Source organism: Silurus aristotelis, assembly GCF_946808225.1.
Source record: "Silurus aristotelis genome assembly, chromosome: 19".
Lineage (NCBI taxonomy): Eukaryota > Metazoa > Chordata > Actinopteri > Siluriformes > Siluridae > Silurus > Silurus aristotelis.
Window position 1 is genome coordinate 15632850 of NC_139592.1, and position 24684 is coordinate 15657533.

The 24684-nt window shown below is 40.1% G+C and overlaps 3 protein-coding genes across 5 annotated transcripts in view; 2 read left to right on the forward strand and 1 right to left on the reverse strand.

The window, feature by feature from the left end:
* The window catches only part of LOC310715085 (uncharacterized protein), a 401686-nt gene that overhangs the window by 336244 nt on the left and 40758 nt on the right, over positions 1-24684 (reverse strand). The window lies entirely within an intron of this gene.
* Positions 1-24684, forward strand: part of LOC310715074 (uncharacterized protein) — a 46207-nt gene that overhangs the window by 18907 nt on the left and 2616 nt on the right. The window contains exons 2-6 of one of the 3 annotated variants that reach the window (XM_083521257.1): positions 1613-1748; positions 5048-5220; positions 13645-13699; positions 13778-13865; positions 17412-17857. In XM_083521257.1, the coding sequence (XP_083377383.1) occupies positions 5108-5220; positions 13645-13699; positions 13778-13865; positions 17412-17857 (702 nt within the window). In that variant the 5' untranslated portion in view covers positions 1613-1748; positions 5048-5107. The remainder of the gene's footprint in view (positions 1-1612; positions 1749-5047; positions 5221-13644; positions 13700-13777; positions 13866-17411; positions 17858-24684) is intronic. The other 2 variants (XM_083521256.1, XM_083521258.1) reach the window with 2 other exon arrangements.
* gss (glutathione synthetase) overlaps positions 1-24684 on the forward strand; it is a 152043-nt gene that overhangs the window by 1214 nt on the left and 126145 nt on the right. The gene's annotated exons all lie outside the window — the stretch shown is intronic.

The following is a 24684-nucleotide window of genomic DNA, read 5'->3' on the forward strand; positions in this document are numbered from 1 at the left end:
TTAATATACAATTTTCTGTAGTTTTGATCTAATTAACTGTTCCTGTTATTTCAGGATACTCTAACAACTGACTTCATTCATTCCATTCTTTATTCATTTACTCCCTCAATATGTGGAATTGTCAGGATTTTCTCCTTTAAAAAAAAAAGAATCCAAAGCGCTGGATTCTTGAGTGTTTTCATGCATGTGCAAAACTAATCTTATTTCTGATAGAGTAGTGAAAGCCAGGCCGAGAGAAGAGGTGACAATCTGTAAGCAACAGTATGGATTAATGCTGAGGAAGAGCACTACAGATGCATTATTTGCATTAAGAATGTTTATAGAGAAGTATAGAGAAGGTCAGAATGAGTTCATTGTGTGTTTGTGGATTTAGAGAAAGCGTACGACAGGGTGCTGAGAGAGGAGATGTGGTATTTTATGAGGAAGTCAGGTGTGTCAGAGAAGTATGTGAGGGTGGTGCAGGACATGTATGAGGACAGTGTGACAGCAGTGAAGTGTGCAGTAGGAACGGCAGACTGGTTCAAGGTGAAGCTGAGCCCTTTCCTGTTTGCAGTGGTAATAGACAGGTTGACGGACGAGGTCAGACAGGAGTCTCCCTGGACTATGATGTTTGCGGATGATATTGTGATTTGTGGTGAGAATAGTGAGCAGGTTGAGAAGAGCCTGGAGAGGTGGAGGTATGTGCTGGAGAGAAGGGGAATGAAAGTCAGTAGGAGTCAGACAGAGTACATGTGTGTGAATAAGAGGGAGGGCAGTGAAGTGGTGCGGTTGCAGGGAGAAGAGGTGGAGAAGGTGGAGGAGTTCAGGTACCTAGGGTCAACAGTGCAAAGTAATGGAGAGTGTGTTAGAGAAGTAAAGAAAAGAGTGCAGGCAGGGTGGAGTGGGTGGAGAAGAGTGACAGGAGTGATTTGTGATAGTAGAGTATCTGCAAGAGTGAAAGGGAAAGTTTATAGGAATGTGGTGAGACCTGCAATGTTGTATGGATTAGAGACAGTGGCATTGAGTAAAAGACAGGAGGCGGAGGTGGAGGTAGCAGAGCTGAAGTTGTTAAGCTTTTCGTTGGGAGTGACGAGGATGGACAAAATTAGAAATGAGTTTATTAGAGGGACAGCCCATGTAGGACGTTTTGGTGACAAGGTGAGGGAGGCGAGATTGAGATGGTTTGGACATGTGCAGAGGAGGGACATGAGTTATATTGGTAGAAGAAAGCTGAGGATTAAGCCAACAGGAAGGAGGAAAAGAGGAAGGCCAAGGAGGAGGTTCCTGGATGTGGTGAGGGAAGACATGCAGGTAGTTGGTGTGAAAGAGGCAGATGTAGAGGACAGGGTGGTATGGAGACGGATGATCTGCTGTGGCGACCCCTAATGGGAGCAGCTGTAAGAAGAAAAAGAAGAAGAAGAAGAAGAAGAAGAAGAAGAAGAAGAATCTTTGTTAATCGAATTAGACTTAAATTGTAGAGAGAACATTATGGGTTCTTTTATTGCATAATACTGCAGAATATAACCACAGTAATCTTTTATTTATCTATTAAGCACAAATTAGCTCACACTTCAGAACTACAGAGAGTAAAGGGAGTATTCTGTAATCACCACTTGCTACTATATTCAAGTAGTTTTTTCTATTTGTACTCCAATGCAGTGATCAAGAACAACTAGTTACTGGTGAAGGAAGATTCTCTATCTGCAACCTTCTAAGCACTTGAGGCCATCTACCTCCTATATCCAAGTCTTTCCTTCACTGTATTTATGGTGAGTCTTGCTTGATATAAAATAAATAAATATATATACTCTACATACAGCGGGGAAAATAAGTATTTGACACATCAGCATTTTTATCAGTAAGGGAATTTCTAAGTTGTCTATTGACACAAAATTTCCTACAGATGTAGCCATCAAGCCAAATATTGAATTCATACAAAGAAATCAGAACATTTAACTATACAAGTTGAGTCATAATAAATCACATGGCAGCAACTCAATGCATTTAGGCATGTAGACATGGTCAAGACGAACTGCTGCAGTTCAAACCGAGCATCAGAATGGGTAAGAAAGGTGATTTAAGTGACTTTGAACGTGGCATGGTTGTTGGTGCCAGACGGGCTGGTCTGAGTATTTCAAAAACTGCTGATCTACTGGGATTTTCACGCACAACCATCTCTAGGGTTTACAGAGAATGGTCCGAAAAAGAGAAAACATCCAGTGAGCGGCAGTTCTGTGGGCGCAAATGCCTTGTTGATGCCAGAGGTCAGAGGAGAATGGCCAGACTGGTTCGAGCTGATAGAAAGGCAACAGTAACTTAAATAACCACTCATTACAACCAAGGTATGCAGAAGAGCATCTCTGAACGCACAACACGTTGAACCTTGAGGCGGATGGGCTACAGCAGCAGAAGACCACACCGGGTGCCACTCCTGAAAGCTAAGAACAGGAAACTGAGGCTACAATTCGCACAGACTCACCAAAATTGGACAATAGATGATTGGAAAAAACGTTGCCTGGTCTGATGAGTTTTGATTTTTCCAATTGAGCATCGTGTCAACGCCACAGCGTACCTGAGTATTGTTGCTGACCATGTCCATCCCTTTATGACCACAGTGTACCCATCTTCTGATGGCTACTTCCAGCAGGATAACGCGCCATGTCATAAAGCGCGAATCATTCCAGACTGGTTTCTTAAACATGACAATGAGTTCACTGTACTCAAATGGTCTCCACAGTCACCAGATTTTAATCCAAAAGAGCACCTTTGGGATGTGGTGGAACGGGAGATTCGCATCATGGATGTGCAGCCGACAAATCTGCAGCAACTGCGTGATGCTATCATGTCAATATGGACCAAAATCTCTGAGGAATGTTTCCAGTACCTTGTTGAATCTACACCACGAAGGATTAAGGCAGTTCTGAAGGCAAAATTGGGTCCAACCCGGTACATTTATATATATATATATATATATATATATATATATATATATATATATATATATATATATATATATATATATATATATATATATATATATACACACACACACACACACACACACACACACACACACATATACTATATTTAGCATGAAGCAGGAAAGGCTGTCACAGTTATATATATATATACACATTATATATATATATATATATATATATATATATATATATATATATATATATATATATATATATATATATATATATATATGTGTATATATACACAGGTATTCCTCTACATACGATGGAGATACGATATGACGACCCCATCATCAAAAATATTGTAAGTCGAAGATGGTGCTTTAACTGTGACAGCCTTTCCTGCTTCATGCTAAATATAGTATATGTGTGTGTGTGTGTGTGTGTGTGTGTGTATATATATATATATATATATATATATATTAGGCCTCCAGCTATTGATTATTTTAGTAATCAAGTATTCTACTAATTATTAATTGATTATTCAAGTAATTGAATAAGAAGTACTTTTTCTTGATTAAAGACCAATACTAAATATACATGAGAAAATAAGATGGGTCTCAAATAAACAAGTAATTTTTTTCCTTTGTAGAAAAAGTAAAAATATTATTGCTGAAATTGCATACAGGAAAATCTGTGAAAACTAAACCTATTTAATCCATTTAAATACCATATTACTTCAAAATGCAAATACAAATATATAAATAAAAAAAGAAATCATAATTTAAAATAGAAATAGAAATTTCGAATGATTCAAAAAAAAAATTTAATGCACTGTAGTGTTTACGTTTTAGTTTGAAATGTAAACATATCTATCTATCCATCTATCTATCTATCTATCTATCTATCTATCTATCTATCTATCTATCTATCTATCTATCTATCTATCTATCTAATACACACACACACACAAATAATACATTTGCATAAAACATCCATATTTGTCCATGACTATGTAGATTGGAGTATTAAAAATGTGAAAAGTCTTTTATTTAAGGTACATTTAGAAGCTATAACATATATGTTACATTTAGAACATAAAAATGTGTGAGTTAGTTGCGATTAATCAAGAATTAACTTTTGAAGATCGTGCGATTAATCATGATTATATATTTCAATCGATTGAGTGCTTTAATATATATTTATATATATATATATATATATATATATATATATATATATATATATATATATATATATATATATATATATATATAGAGAGAGACAGAATCAGCATATGAGAATCACACACAAAGATTCTGTATGTATGATCCATATTGTGTGCACCTGTTGGCTACATCTTCTATGTTGTTTGTTTGTAAGCCTGCTCTTTCTCTCAGTCTGCTGAGATTGACCTTGTTTAAATTAGCATAGACATTCTCCTACTCCCAGCCTCTTATTAATAACATTTTTAAAGTGTCTCTGGATTCCAGTGAGTATGAAGACAGTATCAAAATATAAGTATGAGATGGTACTGTACAAGGACATGCAGCAGCAGGTGAAGAAGGATGTGGCTAAAGCCAAGGAAAAGGCATATGAGGAGCTGTATGAGAAGTTGGACACTAAGGAAGGAGAAAATCATTTATACCAATTGGCCAGGCAGAGGGACCGAGCTGGGAAGACAGTATCAGGGAGAGAGAGAGAGAGATATATGGAGAGAGAGAGAAAAAAAGCTAAACATTCAAAGAGCTTTTTCTGGATTTTACATTTGCATGACCTCCTTTCCCCATCTTTTTTTCCTCTCTGTGGTCACACAAAATATGTGCACACATAAACAGTGCAAAGAACCATAAATAAATGTTGTATGCTCCATTTACGCTGTTCTAGAAGATTTGGCAATATGGTACTTTATTTAACCAGCGATGCAGTTACACATCTTAATTACCAGTAAACAGTCTAGAGTTTCAGATTTAGGTGAAATGGCAGTGTAAATGAAAAAAGTTTTCACTAAGTAGTTGAATAGTGAATATTTTATGCAACAAAGATGCTGAAGCAGTAAATCACTGTATTGTATAAATATATACATGACAATACATGTTTTTTTCATAGACTATGTTTTTATTTCACCCTCATTTTTGTTTTCACAGGTTCACAATACTGCTTGGGGTGTGTAGAAGTTTTATATTTTCCATAAGACTTGGGTCTCCATGGATATTTTGGCCCTCCCTTTTGGTAAAATGCTGGTTCTGGGGGCCATCTCTGCTGCCTCAGCCTTCATAGTAACCATGCTCCTTGTGCTAGTGTGTGTGGGGTGTCGCAAGTAAGTACCACAAGTGGAAATTGTACATGACTAATAAATCTTTGTTCAGTGTGACACTGAATTATTCCAGTTATAGTCCCAGGTAGTAAAACTACTATAGCCTATAGTAGTATAATAATATTATGTCAGAGGTACTTTGCACTATTTTAATAGCTGTAATAATAATATATATAATAACTATAATATAATAATAACCGTTAACTTCAAAATGAAATAACTTTGTGTGCATGTGAAATAATAGTTCCAACATGTACATAATATGGGCAAAACACTTTTTTCGTAATGGTGATAACATTTGGGTTTAATATCAAAATATAAGTATGAGATGGTACTGTACAAGGACATGCAGCAGCAGGTGAAGAAGGATGTGGCTAAAGCCAAGGAAAAGGCATATTGGACACTAAGGAAGGAGAAAATCATTTATACCAATTGGCCAGGCAGAGGGACCGAGCTGGGAAGAATGTGCTGCAAGTTAGAGCAATAAAGGATGGAGATGGAAATGTGTTGGCCAGTGAGGAGAGTGTGTTGAGAAGTCGGTTAGACCGGATGGCATACCAGTAGAAGCATGGAGATGTTTAGGAGAGATGGCAGTGGAGTTTTTAACCAGATTGTTTAACAAAACAGAAAAGAGTAGAGAAGAGGGAAAGAGTAGTGAAAGCCAGGCCAAGAGAAGAGGTGACCATCTGTAAGCAACAGTATGGATTAATGAGCACTATATATATATATATATATATATATATATATATATATATATATATATATATATATATATATATATATATATATATAAGTATAGAGAAGGTCAGAATGAGTTCATTGTGTGTTTGTGGATTTAGAGAAAGCGTGCGACAAGGTGCCGCGAGAGGAGTTGTGGAATTGTATGAGGAAGTCATGTGTGTCAGAGAAGTATGTAAGGGGGGTGCAGGACATGTATGAGGACAGTGTGACAGCAGTGAAGTGTGCAGTATGAACGACAGACTGGTTCAGGGTGAAGGTCGGACTGCATCAAGGATCGGCCCTGAGCCCTTTCCTGTTTGCAGTGGTGATGGACAGGTTGACGGACAAGGTCAGACAGGAGTCTCCCTGGACTATGATGTTTGCGAATGATATTTTGATTTGTGGTGAGAGTAGTGAGCAGGTTGAGAAGAGCCTGGACATGCCACCTTTTATATCAGACCGCTTAATTGTTTGGTTGAGCAAATATAGAGTAACAAAAAGCTTTAAATTAAATAACATTAAATATTTGTTTGAAAGAACCTTGCTTGCCATTACTGCAACAATCTACAATCTGCATTCCACTGAAATCACCAAACATATGTTATGCTTTTCCAGATTTGTACCACGGCTTCTTTCAGTTGTTGCTTGTCTTGGGAGGGTTTTTCCTGCAGTCTCCTCTTTAGGAGGCGAATGCATGTTCAATTAGGTTATGGTCTGTTTATTGTCTTGGCCAGATTAAAAACCTTCCACTTGTTTGCTTTGATAAATACTTTGTTGTATTAGTTGTATCTTTTGGACCATTGTCTTGCCTAATGAAGTTAATGCATTTCCCTAAAAATACAATGTTCCTTTAGATTTCTGAACTCATTTTGCAACATGAGCTACATAATCACTAAAGATTAATGAGCCCGTTCTAAAAGCAGACTACCTCCACTGTGCTTGGCCAGTAACCTTGCTTGTTTTTTTTGTTCTACATTGGCCTTTCTGTTATTGCTAGAGGTTAATCTTGCCATATTTTTTGTGGCATGCTTGTATTTATTTGTGAATTCAGATCTGGCCTTTTCCCATGCACAGTTCTTTGGTTTTCATGTTGTTTCAGCATATTTAACAACAGTCTTCGCAAGAGAAACCGAAAATAGACATTCAAAAATATATGTTCAATCAAGCTGACAGGGTACACCCAGACAATGAGAAACACCTGTCGGCCACATATTCCAATATTTATGATGACCTGAAAAATCCATGGAATTAAATAAAAATACATTTTTAAATAAACATTCAAATGTAAAAATATTTTAGTGTATACTTATGCCCAATATTTACAAATACATCTTTGTACAGAACACTCCATTAAATTTTGATAAAATTTTCATTACAAGTTACAGATGCTCTTATGCAGAAATACATCAATATAAAATGCAACACATTGAACTCCTTTTCTTTTTAGTGCCATTCCACTCAGCCATGATTACTCATACAAAGAAAACATGAAAGATGAGTCATCCTTTAGAAGAAGAAGCTTAAGACAGCAGAGTATATCATTACTCAGAATTTCCTTCTGGGTAGAATATTCTTGTCTCCACAAATAGTTAACTTTAGGGCAGTCCCAAAACATCTGTTTGCGGGTGCCTGTAGAATCTCTTGAGCAGAAATCACAATTAGAAGATGAGGAAAACTTGAGATACAGCTCATGAACCATTTTTTTATTAACTTTGATAAATGATGGTTAGGGTTTTTTAAAACTAGTTTAAGAATGGCAAATAATGAATCTTAATTTTGTCATTGCTTTCTTCTCTACCCAAACCATGTATATCTCTGAACCAGATGTCAAAGTTGATAACTGTTTATAATAATCTACTAAAAACAAGTATAATTAAGGTACTGTACCCCTTATGCTTTCATTATAGAAAGCGTATGACAGGGTGCCGAGAGAGGAGTTGTGGTATTGTATGAGGAAGTCAGGTGTGTCAGAGAAGTATGTGAGGGAGGTGCAGGACATGTATGAGGACAGTGTAAAAGCAATGAAGTGTGCAGTAGGAACGACAGACTGGTTCAAGGTGGAGGTTGGATTGCATCAAGGATCGGCTCTGAGCCCTTTCCTGTTTGCAGTGGTGATGGACAGGTTGACAGGAGAAGTCAGACAGGAGTCTCCATGGACTATGATGTTTGTGGATGATATTGTTATTTGTGGTAAGAGTAGGAAGCAGGTTGAGATGAGCCTGGAGAGAAGGGGAATGAAAGTCAGTAGGAGTGAGACTGAGTACATGTGTGTAAATAAGAGGGAGGGCAGTGGAGTGGTAGGGAGAAGAGGTGGAGAAGGTGGAGGAGTTTAGGTACATGGGGTCAACTGTGCAAACTAATTGAGAGTGTGTTAGGGAAGTGAAGAAAAGAGTGCAGGCAGGGTGGAGTGGGTGAAGAAGAGTGGAAGGAGTGAATGTGATAGAAGGGTATCTGCAAGAGTGAAAGGGAAAGTTTATAGGACTGTGGTGAGACCTGCGATGTTGTATGGTTTAGAGACAGTGGGATTTCATAAAAGACAGGAGATGGAGCTGAAGGTAGCAGAGCTGAAGATGTTCAGGTTTTCGTTGGGAGTGACGAGGATGGATAGGATTAGAAATGAGTTTATTAGAGGGAAATGTAGGACGTTTTGAAGACGCGGTGAGGGAGGCGAGATTGAGATGGTTTGGACATGTGCAGAGGAGGGACATGGGGTATATTGGTAGGAGAATGCTGAGGATGGAGCCACTAGGAAGGAGGAAAAGAGGAAGGATGCGGTATATAGATGTGGTGAGGGAAGATATGCAGGTAGTTGGGTTGAAAGAGGCAGATGTACAGGACAGGGGGGTATGGAGACGGATGATCCGCTGTGACGACCCGTAATGGGAGAAGCTGAAAGAAGAAGAAGACCCCTTATGCTTTCATTATTGTCAGCGCTATAGTAAGAAAAAATATATTAGTACGCCATAGAACCCCATATACACACACTACACCCTCAAAAAAGTGGTCCCTGGTAAATTATATTCTGCATGCAAATCATTAAGCAACTTCAAACCAAGTTCCCCCAAATGTCAGCTACAACATGAATACCTACCGTAATTTCCGGACTATTAGGCGCACCCAAATATAAGCCGGTGCGGCTTAGATTTGGGTGCGCCTAATAGTCCGGAAATTACGGTAGGTATTCACTGAATTTTACAAAGATTTTTATTTTGAACATAAATAAGCCGCACCTGTCTATAAGCCGCTACATTAAAACTAATGAACTTTACACAGGCTTTAACGAAAGACACGGCTTGTATCGAAACAGTAGCCTACCAAGAAAGTCATTGTTCACTTTCTTCCTCCTTCCTTTTACAACAATTTCTCTCGAAAGTTTATCTTTTGGCATCGTTGTGCGGTTTTTCATGCCCGGTTCTTTTCAGCGTGACGAATGATTCACATTTCCTGTTGACAGTCCGAGTGAGCGGCGGGTCAAACGTCAGAGGAACCTCATCCATATTTATGATGTGGTGCGGCCCGATTCACTGGGACAGCACCCGATTTGATATAAAGAGTTTCATTGGTTCGCTTGAACCCGTTCGGCAATTTCATTGGTCTAATGTTATGGGGCACAGGTTTTTGGCTTGAATCTTGTGAAACCGGGAAAAACCCAGGAAAAATCCATATATTAGCTGCTTCGTTGTTTAAGCCGCAGGGTTCAAAGCGTGAGAAAAAAGTAGCGGCTTATAGTCCGGAAAATACGGTATATCTCTCCATTCTGAGAAAACAAAAAGCTTTTTGTTTGTAAGGAGACTATGATTGTGAAATAATTGCCCCACAGGTTCTCAGAGTTTAGGTCTGGAGACATACTTGGCTACTCCATCACCTTCACCAAGGCAGTTGTCATTTTGGCGGTGTGTTTGTGGTCGTCTTCCCGTTGGAAATCTGCCGTTCAGACCAGTTTCTGAAGGGAGGGCATCATGTTCTGCTTCAGAATGTCACAGTGCATGTTGGAATCCATGTTTCCCTCATTGATCCGCAGTTCCCAAGTACCAGCAGCATGCATGCAGCCTCAGACCATGATGCTACCACCACTATGCTTGACTGTAGGCAAGACACAATTTTCCTGGTGCTCCTCACCAGGGTGTTGTCACACAAGTTTATTTTGGTCTCATCAGAGCACAGAACATTACATTACATTACATCTTCTCCCGCTTATCTGAGGCCGGGTCGCGGGGGCAGCAGTCTAAGCGGAGATGCCCAGACTTCCCTCTCCCTAGGCACTTCCAACTCTTCCGGGGGGACACCGAGGCGTTCCCAGGCCAGCCGGGAGACATAGTCTCTCCAGCGTGTCCTAGGTCTTCCCCGGGGTCTCCTCCCAGTGGGACGCGCCCGGAACACCTTCCCGGGAAGGCGTCCAGGAGGCATCCGGTACAGATGCCCGAGCCACCTCAGCTGACCCCTCTCGATGTGGAGGAGCAGCGGCTCTAACCTGAGCTCCTTCCGAGTGACCGAGCTTCTCACCCTATCTCTAAGGGATCGCCCAGCCACCCTGCGGAGAAAGCTCATTTCGGCCGCCTGTATCCGGGATCTTGTCCTTTCGGTCATGACCCAGAGCTCATGACCGTAGGCGAGAGTAGAAACGTAGATTGACCGGTAAATTGAGAGTTTCGCCTTGCGGCTCAGCTCTTTCTTCACCACGACAGACCGGTACATCGACCGCATTGCTGCAGAAGCTGCACCGATCCGTCTGTCAATCTCCCGTTCCACCCTTCCCTCACTCTTGAACAAAACCCCAAGATACTTAAACTCCTCCACTTGCGGCAGGAACTCTCCTCCAACCTCAAGGGGCAAGCCACCCTTTTCCTACTGAGGACCATGGCCTCAGATTTGGAGGTGCTGATTCTCATCCCAGCTGCTTCACACTCGGCTGCAAACCGTCCCAGTGCGTGCTGAATGTCCTGGTCTGATGAAGCCAACACGACAACATCATCTGCAAAGAGCAGAGACGAAATCGTGTTGTCACCAAACCGGACACCCTCCGGCCCCTGGCTGCGCCTAGAAATTTTGTCCATAAAAATTCTGAACAGAACCGGTGACAAAGGGCAGCCCTGCCGGAGTCCAACATGCACCGGGAACAAGTCTGACTTACTGCCGGCAATGCGAACCAAGCTCCTGCTTCGGTCGTACAGGGACCGGACAGCCCTTAGTAAAGGGCCCCGGACCCCATACTCCCGGCGCACCCTCCACAGGCCGCCGTGAGGGACACAGTCGAATGCCTTTTCCAAATCCACAAAACACATGTGGACTGGTTGGGCAAACTCCCATGAACCCTCCAGCACCCTGTAGAGGGTATAGAGCTGGTCCAGTGTTCCACGGCCTGGACGAAAACCACACTGTTCCCTCCTGAATCCGAGGTTCTACTATCGGCCGTATTCTCCTCTCAAGTACCCTGGCATAGACTTTCCCAGGTAGGCAGACAGCCCCACAACATCCAGAGACTTGAGGTACTCAGGGCGGATCTCATCCACCCCCGGGTGCCTTGCCACCGAGGAGTTTCTTTACTACCTCGGTGACTTCAGCTTGGGTGATGGACGAGTCCACCTCTGAGCCCTCAGCCTCTGCTTCCTCAATGGAAGACAAGACGGCGGGATTGAGGAGATCCTTGAAGTATTCCTTCCACTGTCTAACGACATCCCCAGTTGAGGTCAAAAGCTCCCCACCTCCACTGTAAACAGCATTGGTAGGGCACTGCTTCCCTCTCCTGAGGCGCCGGACGGTTTGCCAGAATCTCTTCGAGGCCAGCCGATGGTCCTTCTCTATGGCCTCACCGAACTCCTCCCAGGCCCGAGTTTTTGCCTCCACAACCACCCGGGCTGCAGTTCGCTTGGCCTGCCGGTACCCGTCAGCTGCCTTAGGAGTCCCACAAGCCAACCAGGCCCGATAGGACTCCTTCAGCTTGACGGCTGTCAAAAACCCTGTCAAGAAACCCTGTCAAGAAACCTCAAATGGGAACTCATCCTCATCTAAGTCACATGACATATACATTCATTATAGTTTCACCTTTGTTGATGTTGTTCACATCACCTGTTAACTAATGGAGACTTGAGTGCAATTTTGTTTGTGTCCATTCCAATCCAAGTTGTACTATCCATGGAAATCACAAGTGTTTTTTTGGGCTGAGAACTATTTAGAAGTAGGGCATCAGGATGTCTCAGGCTTGTAAAGAGAGCAGAAGAGGTCCAGATCACTGATATCTTAGTAGCATGTTTCACCTGAGAGAGAGAGAGAGAAATCTAGCTCATACTGTTTTTAACAAACTCACTGGTTCTGCACTGGACGAGAGAGAGACAGGCAATAGCTAACCAAGCGTTTTTAATTTACTTTTATTTTTGCCCGGGGCTTTGCCTTCCCGTACTCATGCCAGGGCTTACCCACACTCTCACAGTTTCGGACACGTTTCCTCAGGGTTCGCCTTAACCCACTTGCAAATCGGTCTGTCTTTCTTCGGCGTCCGCCCGTCTTACTCGGGTATTGGCAAGCTTTCACTCTTTAGCACCCGCCTGAGCTCCTTTGCGGACCGGCATGCCTTTCTCTCAGCATCCACCCACACTGAGTCACCATTTGGCGACCCTTCGGCTCTCCTCTGCATGGTGGCTCTCTCCCGCAGAAGCTGGTGTCTCTCCTTTTTATTGGCATTGCCGGACTGCAACAGAGCGCACTGATTAGTCTCATCAGTTACAATTGTAGTCTTTTCACCCAGCTCCACCCTCCACTCGTGCAACGCTGCCACATACACCCAATGCCTGACACGGGCCAGTGAACCGTCCAGCCTGAGCTAAGTGTAGTCTTACTGCTCGTTCAGTCCGGCTCCCCCTCCACTCGTGAACCGCTGCCACACATTTGTTACCTGATCAAGCTGAAATTGTGCTCATTAAAGGGAATTTAAACATGCATCATAAACAGAATGTATACTACAGAACAAACTTGCCACCTAACATGTTAGTTAGAAAAGTATTATTATTATTAATCTTAAAATGTAAGTATACTACAGAACAAACTTGCCACCTAACAGGTTAGTTAGAAAAGTATTATTATTATTAATCTTAAAATGTACGTTCTAGCAAAAAGAAAAAGTTTCTTTATACTGCATGCACTGGGCTGCAGGCTGAATTCAAGGTCTGCGCATCAGGGCTGTTAGACTAAGCTAGCTAATGCTTACAATTTAATTACTTGTGAGATATCTTTGATGACATTTAACATATGATGATTGTTAGGTTCACTCCTAACAGAACATCTCTTTCTTTTTTGCTTAATAGCCTTTTTGTTATATTGTCAACAAAAATTCTTATCCATTAACGTATTTAATATGGTTGTATATTTTATGCATTAGGCAATATAATAAATTTACTATGATTAAGATTAACTATATACAGTCTTTTAATGTTCACATGCAAGCATCATCAAATACACACAAAATAAAGGTGAAGAAGCCAAAATGGAATGAGAATGAGATAACAAAAGGCAGTACAAAAGATCAATGTGTGGTGTAAATCCATATTAGAGAATGGCGGAGGCTTTGATTGATGCCAGGAGGGACATGTGCATATAAGAAAGATGGAGAGATAAATGGAAGTAAAGAAAAGAAGCGAATGTTTCCAGCTATAATGAGCATGGTACACTCTACTTTTCTTTCTCTACCATTAACTATGTTATTTGCTCTTGCAGGAAAACCAAAAGTAAACACAATCATTCTAGTGTGGAGAGCCAAAAGAGGGACCAGGTGAGTTGTTAATTTATGTTGATAACAGACACATGTCATCGCATGTACATGCACACATTGAATATGTTTGTGTTTCAGGGTGTTCTTCAACAGTCCAAGATAAAATCCATAAGTAAATCAGACACACGCCTGCATGAGATGTGCCGACTGCCCTACACTGCAAATGGTGAGTAAAAAGTGTGTTCGTATTTGTATTGATGTATGTGTGCATCAGAAATAGGGTGTACTGTGATAAATTTTCTTTTAATTATTTGTTTGCTTTTTTTTTTAAACAATGAAAACGTGTACATAGCATAACCAAATTTGTACAGTTATTCAGCTACTTTTCTTGAGTTCATAACTCGTAACAACCAGATGCCCTGTGAGTAAAGTTTGATGAACACTTTAGTATCATATCATATTTGCTTGAGTAAACTAGGGACAAATCAGTCATTAGGTCTCAAAAGTCATTTGGCATTTACACAAAGAAATGTTATTATGAAAAATAACATTTATGATGATCATTTTATTTAAAATGTATTTATTTATTTTTTTACGTATAACTTACTCATGCTTATGAGTGTATGTAAATATACATATAGGAAGTGTAATTTGTGTAATCTCGATGCATTGGCTTCAAATCATAATTTGAAGAGTTATTGCACTTGTATTTAACAGATTATGTTAATTGTTTATAAGGCTGTAGCTATTGATTATTTTAGTAAACAAGTATTCTACCGATTATTTCATCGATTAATCAAGTAATCTGTTACTGGTATAAAAAAAGTACTTTTTTAAATTAAAGAGCAATACTAAATATACAAGAGGAAATAAGATGGGTCTCTTAAAATGAACAAGTAATTTTTGACTTTTTTGAAAAATGTTCATTTTATTGCTCAAATTGAATACAATATCTGTGAAAACTAAACCCATTTAGTGTGTCATATTACATCAAAATGCAAATACAAATATATAAATAAAGAAATCATAAGTAAAAGTATAAAAATAAATCAGATTACTCTTTAAAAAAAATGAGATAAAAGTAAATACGTACACTGTACTGTGTTTCTTTATGATTCCAAACTTTGAAAAAACTTTGTCGTTTTCTTTGACCTGAATCCTATGGAAGCCCGTTTCTGCCACAGGAAAATTTTTTTGCCTAATTACTTTTTTCTCGCATTTTTGACTTTTTTCTCACAATTTCTACTTTTTTCTCGTAAACATCTAACATTTTCGGTGCGTCTGGATGAAGTTTGGCAGCTTTGGGGTACTCGGTGGAAGGGGGTTTCAGGAAAGACACGTGGAAGGTAAGTTGGATGCGTTACCTGGGGGCAGGTTGAGCTGATAGGCCACATCATTGACCTGTCGGATGATCCGGAACGGCCCAATGAAACAAGGGCTGAGTTTCTTACAGGGAAGCCGGAGTCTCAGGTCTCAGGTGGACAATCAGACCCGATCCCCCGGGTGGTAGGAGGGGGCCTCCGACCTCCGAGAGTCCGCAAACCTCTGAGTGGTTCTGAGGGCACGTCGGAGTTGCTTGTCACGCTCTCCTGGAACCAGTAATCTACCACGGGAATGTGGGACGGTTCACCCGACCAAGGAAACAATGGTGGTTGGAAGCACAGCATGCACTGGAATGGGGTCAGGCCGGTGGTGTCCTGGTGCAAGCAGTTCTGCACATACTCAGCCCAGGGGAGAAAGCAGTTCTAATCTGTTTGGTTCTGGTGGCAGTATGACCGCAGGTAGCGTCCCAGCTCCTAAATTTTGCATTCTGTCTGTCCGTTAGTCTGAGGGTGTTATCCCGAGGACAGATTGACGGTCATCCCAAGCAGCCGGAAGAACAGCCTCTACACGTGGGATGTAAACTGGGATCCCCGGTCCAAAACTATTTTCTCAGGGAGGCTGAAGTTCCAGAAAACAAAGCCTCAGGGAACCAGCTAACAGGCCTTGGAGAAATGGTCCACTGCTACAAGGATGCCCGTGTGACGGTCCGATCAAGGCAGATCGGTGACAGTCAATCCCCAGGTGTGACAACGGCCGCTGTGGGATCGGCAGGAAAACCAGCTTTCCTGCGGGTAGGTGTTGTGGGGTCTCTTCGACATGGCGCAAACTGGGCAGCCTTGGACGAACCGAGCGATCTCCCCGCTTATTCCAGGCCACCAGTAGCGTGCTTGGGCCAGGAGGAGAGTTCGTCTTCTCCCCGGGTGACCGGAACCGGGGCTTTCATGGATGGATTTAAGCAAGGCCTGCCTGCATGACTCCGGGACGAATGTCCTTTCCTCTGGGCACCCTGCTGGGGAAGGTTCATCCTGGGCCGTGGCTCGGATCTCCTCCTTCAAAAAAACATCATGACATGTCACATTTTCATCTCCATCCTTTATTGCAGCACATCCTTCCCAGCTTGGTCCCTCTGCCTGGCCAATTGCTATAAATCCTTTTCTCCTTCCTTAGTGTCCAACTTCTCATACAGCTCCTCATATGCCTTTTCCTTGGCTTTAGCCACATCCCTCTTTACCTGCTGCTGCATGTCCTTGTACTCCTGCCTACTTTTCTCATCACTCTGTCGATCCTAATCCTTTTTCACCAACCTCTTTCCCTTCAGTTTCCACCATCTTAATCTTCTTACAGTCTTTACTTGCCTCCTCTTCTTCTTCACCTCCGAAACCATCTTACAGACCACCATCCAATGCTGTCTAGCTACACTGTTCCCTGCCAACACCTTACAGTCTTCAATCTCCATCAGGTTGCATCTCCTACATAGAACATAGTCCACCTTTGTGCAACTTTCTCCACTCTTATACGTCACCCTATGATCCTCCTTCTTCTTAAAATAACCACCGCCATTTCCTTCCTTTTAACAAAATCTACCACCAACTGCCCTTCCACATTCCTCTCCTTAAGGCCATACCTACCCATCACCTCCTCATCACCTCTGTTCCTTCCCCTACATTCCCAATAAAGTCTGCCCCAATGACCAATCTTTTATTCCTAGGGTCACTCTCCACCACTTCATCTACTTCTACTTCATTTTTCCTTCTCCTCCATCTCACAGCCCACTTGTGGAGCATCAGCACTGATGACATTTATCGTAACCTCTTCAACTTCCAGCTTCACGTTCAACACTTCATTGATAATAATACTTATTATTATTAATATTCTTCTTCTTTAGCCACTGTAGTATAAAAATTAAAAAATATCCCACTTAAATTTTCATTATGTCAACGTGGATCAATGATGTAGCAGGGAGCATTGCTACCTCACAAATCGAAGGTTATCAGTGTAATGTTCAGACAGCATATAAAGATTAGGCAATACAAGCTTCATTTATGTTAATTTCTTAAAAACTGCAACAGTTTAACACAATATACACTCACCCTGTGCTACCTCTATTTCTGTTGACTAATTCCGTCTTTCCCGAATTTCCAGTACTATATACTCACGTCACAAACAGGTATAGCTTTCTGCTATCATTACACTCAGAGCCTGCAGACAGATTGGTAAAAATAAAACTTCTTGTGCTGCCAGCCAGCCGGGTTGTTGTGCTACCACATGTCAGCTTGTCCTATACATAAACATCACATAAAATTTTATATGCACAAGTTAGCACAGAAGAACTGTTTCCAGGTCTGTATAAAATGCTTAAATGAGGATGCAAAATGTGCAAAATTACAAATTGAGTACAAAGACAAGGTTATTTACATATTTTAGTGAATATCAAATCTGTTTTTGATAGGTGTCGCTAAAGTTCGGCCAGCCAGCATGGACCTACTATTGCTGCAGAGTCACGACTCAACCTTTGGCCTTCACCCTCCAATTCAAATCTGCCACCTGCCCCACACCCCCACTGGCCCTGAGAGTGAGAAGCATGAGAATCTCTTTCCAGAGGATGATGGACTGTATGAAAGAGTTGGTGTGTTCAGAGCTCCCCCACCAGCTTCACTTCTGAATTCCTTAAAAAGTCAAACAATTTCTGAGAACAGAGAAAGAGCAGGAGGTGAACTGGAGGGTAGCAGGTTGAATGAGGCCCAGCAAGCAGAAGTTATGCCTGAATATGCCTCTGTCAGGAAGGTGAGCAAGCTGGAGCAAGGAAGGAGAAAGGAAGTGGAGGAAAATACATCATTAGAGTCATCCAACAGAGCTTTTCAAATGGAGCCCTTTCACATACCCAACTTCTCTAAGGTAAACGCACAGATACAGAGTGCCAAGAGTCAATTAGTTACAGAATAAAGGGATTATGTTTATAATATCCCACCCAAGATTTTTTTTTGTTTTGCATTAGAATATTAACTAAATATTTTGCATTTGTTATACCCATTTTGGGTAATACAGGTGTGTGTGTGTGTGTGTTTACATTTAATATTGTATTTTAATATGTTCTACTTAACTGTACTACTTATTTCAGCATACTTTAACAAATGTTTTCATTCTTTCCATCCTTCATTTATTCATTCACTCCATTGATATGTGGAATTGTCAGGAGATTCTCCTTTTAAAATAAGTTCTTGAAGCAAATGCTAAAGAATCCATATTGCTAAACTGTCATAAAAGCGGGAGTTGCAAAACAGCGCACTACAAATCATATTTCTGGTATGGAGTGAGAAGCTGCAGTGACATCGGCGCAAACTTTACTTTCTTTTCCATACCCCTAGCATTGCTGTGTATGTTTTTTATTTTAGTTAAAGTTAAATGAATAAAAAAAAATAATAATCTTACGATTATGATAGCAATATTAATCTTTTTTTAAATAAACATTTTTGCGATGCATTTAATATGATACATTAGCACTACCAGGATGTACGCATCTCTCACCCTACTCTCACCAGCAGTCAATAGGGTTCAGTTGTGTTAAAGCACTTATTTTTTTCAGCTCAATATTAGCTAACTAATAATATTAGTCACTCTCCTTTTTATCAGCATCACCAGACACTGAAACAGAGTGTGCATTGTCCATTGAAGCCTGCACAAATCACCAAACTTTTATTCCTAGGTTCACTCTCTATCACCTCGACCGATCGGTATAAAATTCTGGTTCGTGATCCGTATATTTGTTTTGACACGTTTGACTCTGGATGCCCTTACTAATGCAACCCTCCCCATTTCCCCAAGCTTGGGACCAGCACTAAGAGTGCACTCGCTTGTGCAACCCTGATGGATGTGTTCTGTAGAGCATTGCTAATCACAATCAGTGTACTTTATTGACCCCTAGAGAAATTGTTTAATGATTTTTCCTTATGATCAAAGGTAAACATTTTGTAAACGATCTTCCTCCTTTAAATCTGAATCTGAACCCAGCAGGTAGATTGTCTTCTTATGATCTCCAGTCCATAAGCATTAAGCTAATTTGTCCTCTTTTTGTAATTTTTTCCAGTGTCTTTCAACTGATATATTCTCGAAAGTAATGTACATATTGTAGGTAGTTTGTAGTTTGTATCACAGCACACAATTTAAAATGCATCCATAAATCCTTCCACAATATTAATCAGCCTACAGACAATAGCAATACATTTAGATACCGCATTTGTTAATGTTTCTGATTTAGACTTGCTTAATTTGTGGTGACTCATCTCAGTCAGCGTGGTTTGGCCGGGCTTGTTGATTGTAGAAGCTTGCTAAAACATGCTTTGAGTTCAGATGGTATTTCAGGCTAGAACTGCTTTGATGGTATGCAAATTCGTTATTACAGACAATGCACCCTTGGTTTTATCAGTGGCTTCATTGGGATGGATGTTGAAAGCCTTGCAAGTCGTTGTTTTGCATCATGCCCGACTTGTCACTAGTTTGTTTTAATGCAAATATGTGTACAGGTCTGGAGGAGCAGGGTGCATGGAAAAAAATATATATATATATATACACACACACACACAGTCTTTGTGTCCATTAGGAGGCAATGCCCATGGGTAATGGAGAGGAGTACATATGGAAGATAGCAATATTGTTGTCTGGAAGGGTCTGTTGTTGGAGAATGGCCAAATCATTGCTAGCAAAACAGAGGTAAAAGAACAATGCTTTTCCAACAACTGCGTCAGAATCATGCTAAGCAAAGGGCTTTAAATTTCGACCCATTTTGATCTATTTAGACTGCTGACATTCTTGACCACTATCTCCACAGGGTTCATTTACAGAGTTTATTTTTTGTCAGAGATTGTTTACTTGAACAGAAAATAAATGGAATTAATGGTATTGGAGGGAAGAGGTGAGAAAAGAAATGTCACTATTTATAGATGCCTTTTCATTTCTAAATAATAACTATAACAATAACTGTACTGCTGCTACTATAACTATCACTACTGATAATAATAACAAATATACCCACTTGTAGCAGTCCAGCACCTTTAAAAAATTATGCCCTTGCAGAATTGCTCGGCTTAGTCTGACTTTTGGATACTGAGGAATGAACGCTATTTTAAATTAACGCTGGCCCCTATCAGCATTCATACCTCAAATTTTGCATACCTTATAACAATGGACTGATCCGTACAAACAGTCCAAACTTAAAGCTGTTTGTGTAAATCAAGCTTCTACTTTTATAGATTGCCATGTTTAGGTCAAATTTCAACATGATTTTTCATAATAATTGATTAGATCCTGCTGAGTAATTTATCACATTACACTGATGACTCTTGCACCACGGACCTGTTTCACACAAGATTTTTTTCCACGGGCTAGAAGGTCTCGCGCATAACTAACCACAGTAACATGCATATCATGTAACTAATATACAAGTTTAATGATTTAATTACTAATTTAATTATTATACATATAATGAAAATGTATCTCAACTTTCCATAATGTACACATTATATATATACACACATACATATTTATGTCACAGTAGAATTTATCGTTGCATAAAAAAAAAAAAACTGACTAAAACAAGTGCAGGAAATTGGCATATGTGGAAATGGTCACTTTTAAAAAGAACCCAGTTCCACACTTTCATTCTATTTTTGAAGCTTTTTTCACAGATGTTTGTAAATGCAGACTAAGTACGTGGCTAGGTGCTTGAATTTATCTGTGGCAGTGGGTCTGTTTAAAAAACCATGAATAGCTTTGCCTGCTAGAAAATGATCGCCTGCGAAAATCTGAATAGCAGTGAGGGTTTTTTTTGTACGGTAATCAGATCATCAAATCTGACTTACAGATTAGTACAGAAATGCAGTCTACCAAATACTAGTTTAGTAGGACCATACTTTAATGTATCACCACAATTTATGCATATGACCTTCGTGTTTTCTGTATATTCTGCATATATTTCAGATTTTGCGCAATTCAATTCATTATAATTTACAGATGTCAGAGTAATTTAAAGTACGACTTATAAGAAATGATTGGCATGATAATTATTTTACATTCTCACACATTCCCAGTAATGACAGTTTGACAATTTTTGTTTTGTTTTAAGAAACAAAATTATTAAGACTGGCCTGCAAAAGTGAGTTTAAATTATCACTGATTTGATCATTTTGGGTAAGAGTTAATTTTGTACCAATTCAGGCAAAAAACAATGTAACTGAACATTCTCATGAATTTGTATGCACAAATAATGCTCTCTAGTGGCCACAGTGGTTGAGACTCCATCAGCTGCTAGCAGGTGTTTCAATTTCATGACTATAGCTTAAATGGGAACCTTGTCAAATGCCTGTAAAAACTTGTCTGGCTAATAACAACCTTGATTTTTTCAGTAATTAAAAACAATTACAGATTAACACAAATATGCACCAAATAAAATTGCAGCTTAAACTTAATAACATACATATGGCCACCCAACAGACTTTGTAGATGTTTTTATAAACTTGTACTGAACAAGTATTTCCAGTTTGGTTCAAATACATACAGTATAAGATAAAGATACAGATAAACATGAATTATGGATATTTAAGTAAGATAGATTGGCTTCTTCAAAATGATTGATTTGTGGCAGTTAATGTTAGGCAACGAGGCGGAAGACAGAGTGCATGCACACACAGTTTTTAATAACGCCCAAAATTAAAGAAAAGTGAAAAAAGCACACACGTGAGTAGAGCGGTGTAGTCCGAAATAACGCGCTGCAAAGTCAGACAGTGCGCGGGACCGCGCATGAAGGAGAAGCGTCTTCAGCGGAGTAGAGAAGCGAGACGTAGATAGCAGGTATAGTAACAAACAATAACGGACGAAGCTGAGGCGCGTACGAGCCGTATTTATGCTGGGCGGCTGATGAGAGGCAGGTGCGCCGAGTTAGTAATCAGGCGAGCTGCTGCGCATCGGTGGTGCTTGTGCTGGTGCCGGCGCAGGGTGCTCCCTGACAGTTAAGTTGTTTGGAAATTTCAAAAGGTTTTTGATCAGTAGTAAAATTATTAAACATTATTGAGAAATGGGATCCTTGTCAAATGCTTGCTACATTTTTTCATTAATTATGTCATCATGAAAAATATCCTTAAAATGTGCACAGAAATGGAGCATATAAAATTTCAGCTTTATCAGCTAAATCTGATGCACTTATTTGACCTTAGCTCTGCTCCTATTTATGTCAATGCTGCAAACTGCATATGGCGTCACAATATTGTTTTGTATACTGTTTATCCTTCAGGTTTTATGCAAATCCATGTAAGTGATCATAAACAATAGCTGTTATTGTAAAATAAGCTGTTATCAACTATCAACATGTCTTTCACACAGATATTAAACATTTATACACACTTGCAATTTAGCACCATCATTTTGGTCCAGTCACTTTAGTAGTGGGATGGCATACTGTGTGTTGACCATGTTTTTTTTGCCATATTGTTATCAAATATCAGTTTTTAGTAATTTATAGTTACTCCAAGTCATTATATATTATCTTCTTTAATGTGTGCTTAGACATTTTTCTGATCTAACAGCCTGTGACTCCAGCTATAGGTGAAGTTATCTTACACAGAGGCTAATGGTTTAGTATAGTTTAGTTTAGATTTCTTTAGTTGAGTTTCTCACAGGTTTTAACCTTAGGTCCTCTTACCTGGCTGGCTGTGGCTTAGGTCACTTATAGCTGATCTACATCATGTAATCATTGTCTCCACTGAGTCTTTATATAGTTGACCCTCTGCCTCCAGGGAACAGGAATATGGAGTTATTAATTCCAGTTTCCATAAGCTTTGCAACATAAGGGAGATTAAGTTTGAAAATACATCAATATATGCTCGGGAGAACTGTGTCTCGGCTCTTCAAAAAATAGAAAAAGGGCAGTTTCAAGTGGATGACTGACCTATTGTTAGATATGGCTCACCTGAAATCTTTGATGCTAAGACAGAAGCCATACACCAGTGGTTCTGTGGTTAAGGCTCTGGGTTACTGATCAGAAGGTTGGGGGTTCAAGCCCCAGTATCGCCAAGCTGCCACTCTTGGGCCCTTGAGCAAAGCCCCTAACCCTCTGTGCTCCAGGGGCACTGTTTAATGGCTGACCCCAGCTTCCGAACAAGAATTTCACTGTGCTGTAATGTATATATGACAAAAAAAGGCTATTCTATTTTATATACAGCAAGAGTTCAGAGTTCAGGCCCACCAGCAGAGAAGCAGAATCATTCTGAAGCTTTGATAACTGCATGAATAAGCAGGTGTATAGGTGTAATTTAGTGGTCATTGAGTGCAAACTTGAGTTCTGTAGTGAAGAAGTAATGAGCCTGTGACATTCACTGTTAGTGCGCTCATTGCTCTGAAACTCAGTTCCTTTTGGTGTGGCCTGTTTCAAGTGACTGCATTCCAAGCCAATGTCCTATCAACATCCTCAATCATCTCTCTAAAGGAGAGGATGCAAGCAAATATGCTGGTCCTGTGTACACTGATGATTAGACTGACACTGTGGCTGAACACTAAGTTCCTGCTAAAGGTTATGTCTTCTGACCCTGATTACATGTATAACCCCAATTCCAAAATTCAGGTTGCTTTGTAAAATAAAAACAGAATGCAATGATTTACATATCTCATAACCCGTTTTTATTTACAATAGAAAATAGCAAACATTTCAAATGTTTAAACTGAGGAAATATACAATTTTAAGGGAAAAAATAATGAAATTTTGAACTTTATAGCTGTAACATCAGAAAGGAGGGGAAACAAAAGGCTGGAAAAGTAAGTGTTGTTAAAAGAAAACAACTGGAAGAACATTTTGCAACTATTAGGTTATTGTCAACAGATCAGTAACATGCTTGGGTATAAAAAGAGTATGAGTCTCTTAGAAGTAAAGATTGGGAGTGGTAGCTCCAGCCGGTAAGGTGCTAGGTTACTGATCAGAAGGTCAGGGGTTCAAGCCCCGGTATCGCCAAGCTGCCACTCTTGGGTCCTTGAGCAAGGCCCTTAACCCTCTATGCTCCAGGGGCGCCGTATCATGGCCGACCCTGTGCTCTGACCCCAGCTTCTAAGCAAGCTGGGATATGCGAATAACAAATTTCACTGTGCTGTAATGTATATGTGACAAATAAAGGCTATTCTATTCTATTCTTCTTCTATCTAAGATGGGCAGAGGTTCACCAATCAATTTCTGCACAACAATGTTAACTGCATAATGCATCTATTAAGACAGCATGGCTTCATAGTAGAAGAGTCCAGGTGCTGAACTTGGCCAGCCTGCAGTCCAGACTGGTATATGGTAACTCATGAAATGAAAAATCTGACAAAGACAAACTAAAACTGTTAAGCAATTAGAATTTTCTATAAGACACGAATAGGACAACTCTACTCTCCCAAACCTCCAGCAACTGGTCTCGTCAAGAGGGGATGCTACATAGGCAAACCTGACCCTGTCCCAACTTTTTTTTAGATGTTTTGTGCCATCAAATAAAAAAAATTACTTATTTTTTCTATTAAAATAATGGTATATTTCCTTAGTTTAAACATTTTATGTTTTCTAAGTTTTATTGTGTATAAAATGTGGGTTTATCAGATTTGCAAATTATTGCATTCTGTTTTTACTTACACCAATCAGGCATAACATTATGACCCCCTGCCTAAAATTGTGTTGGTCCCCAACCAAAACAGTCCTGGCCTGTCGACTA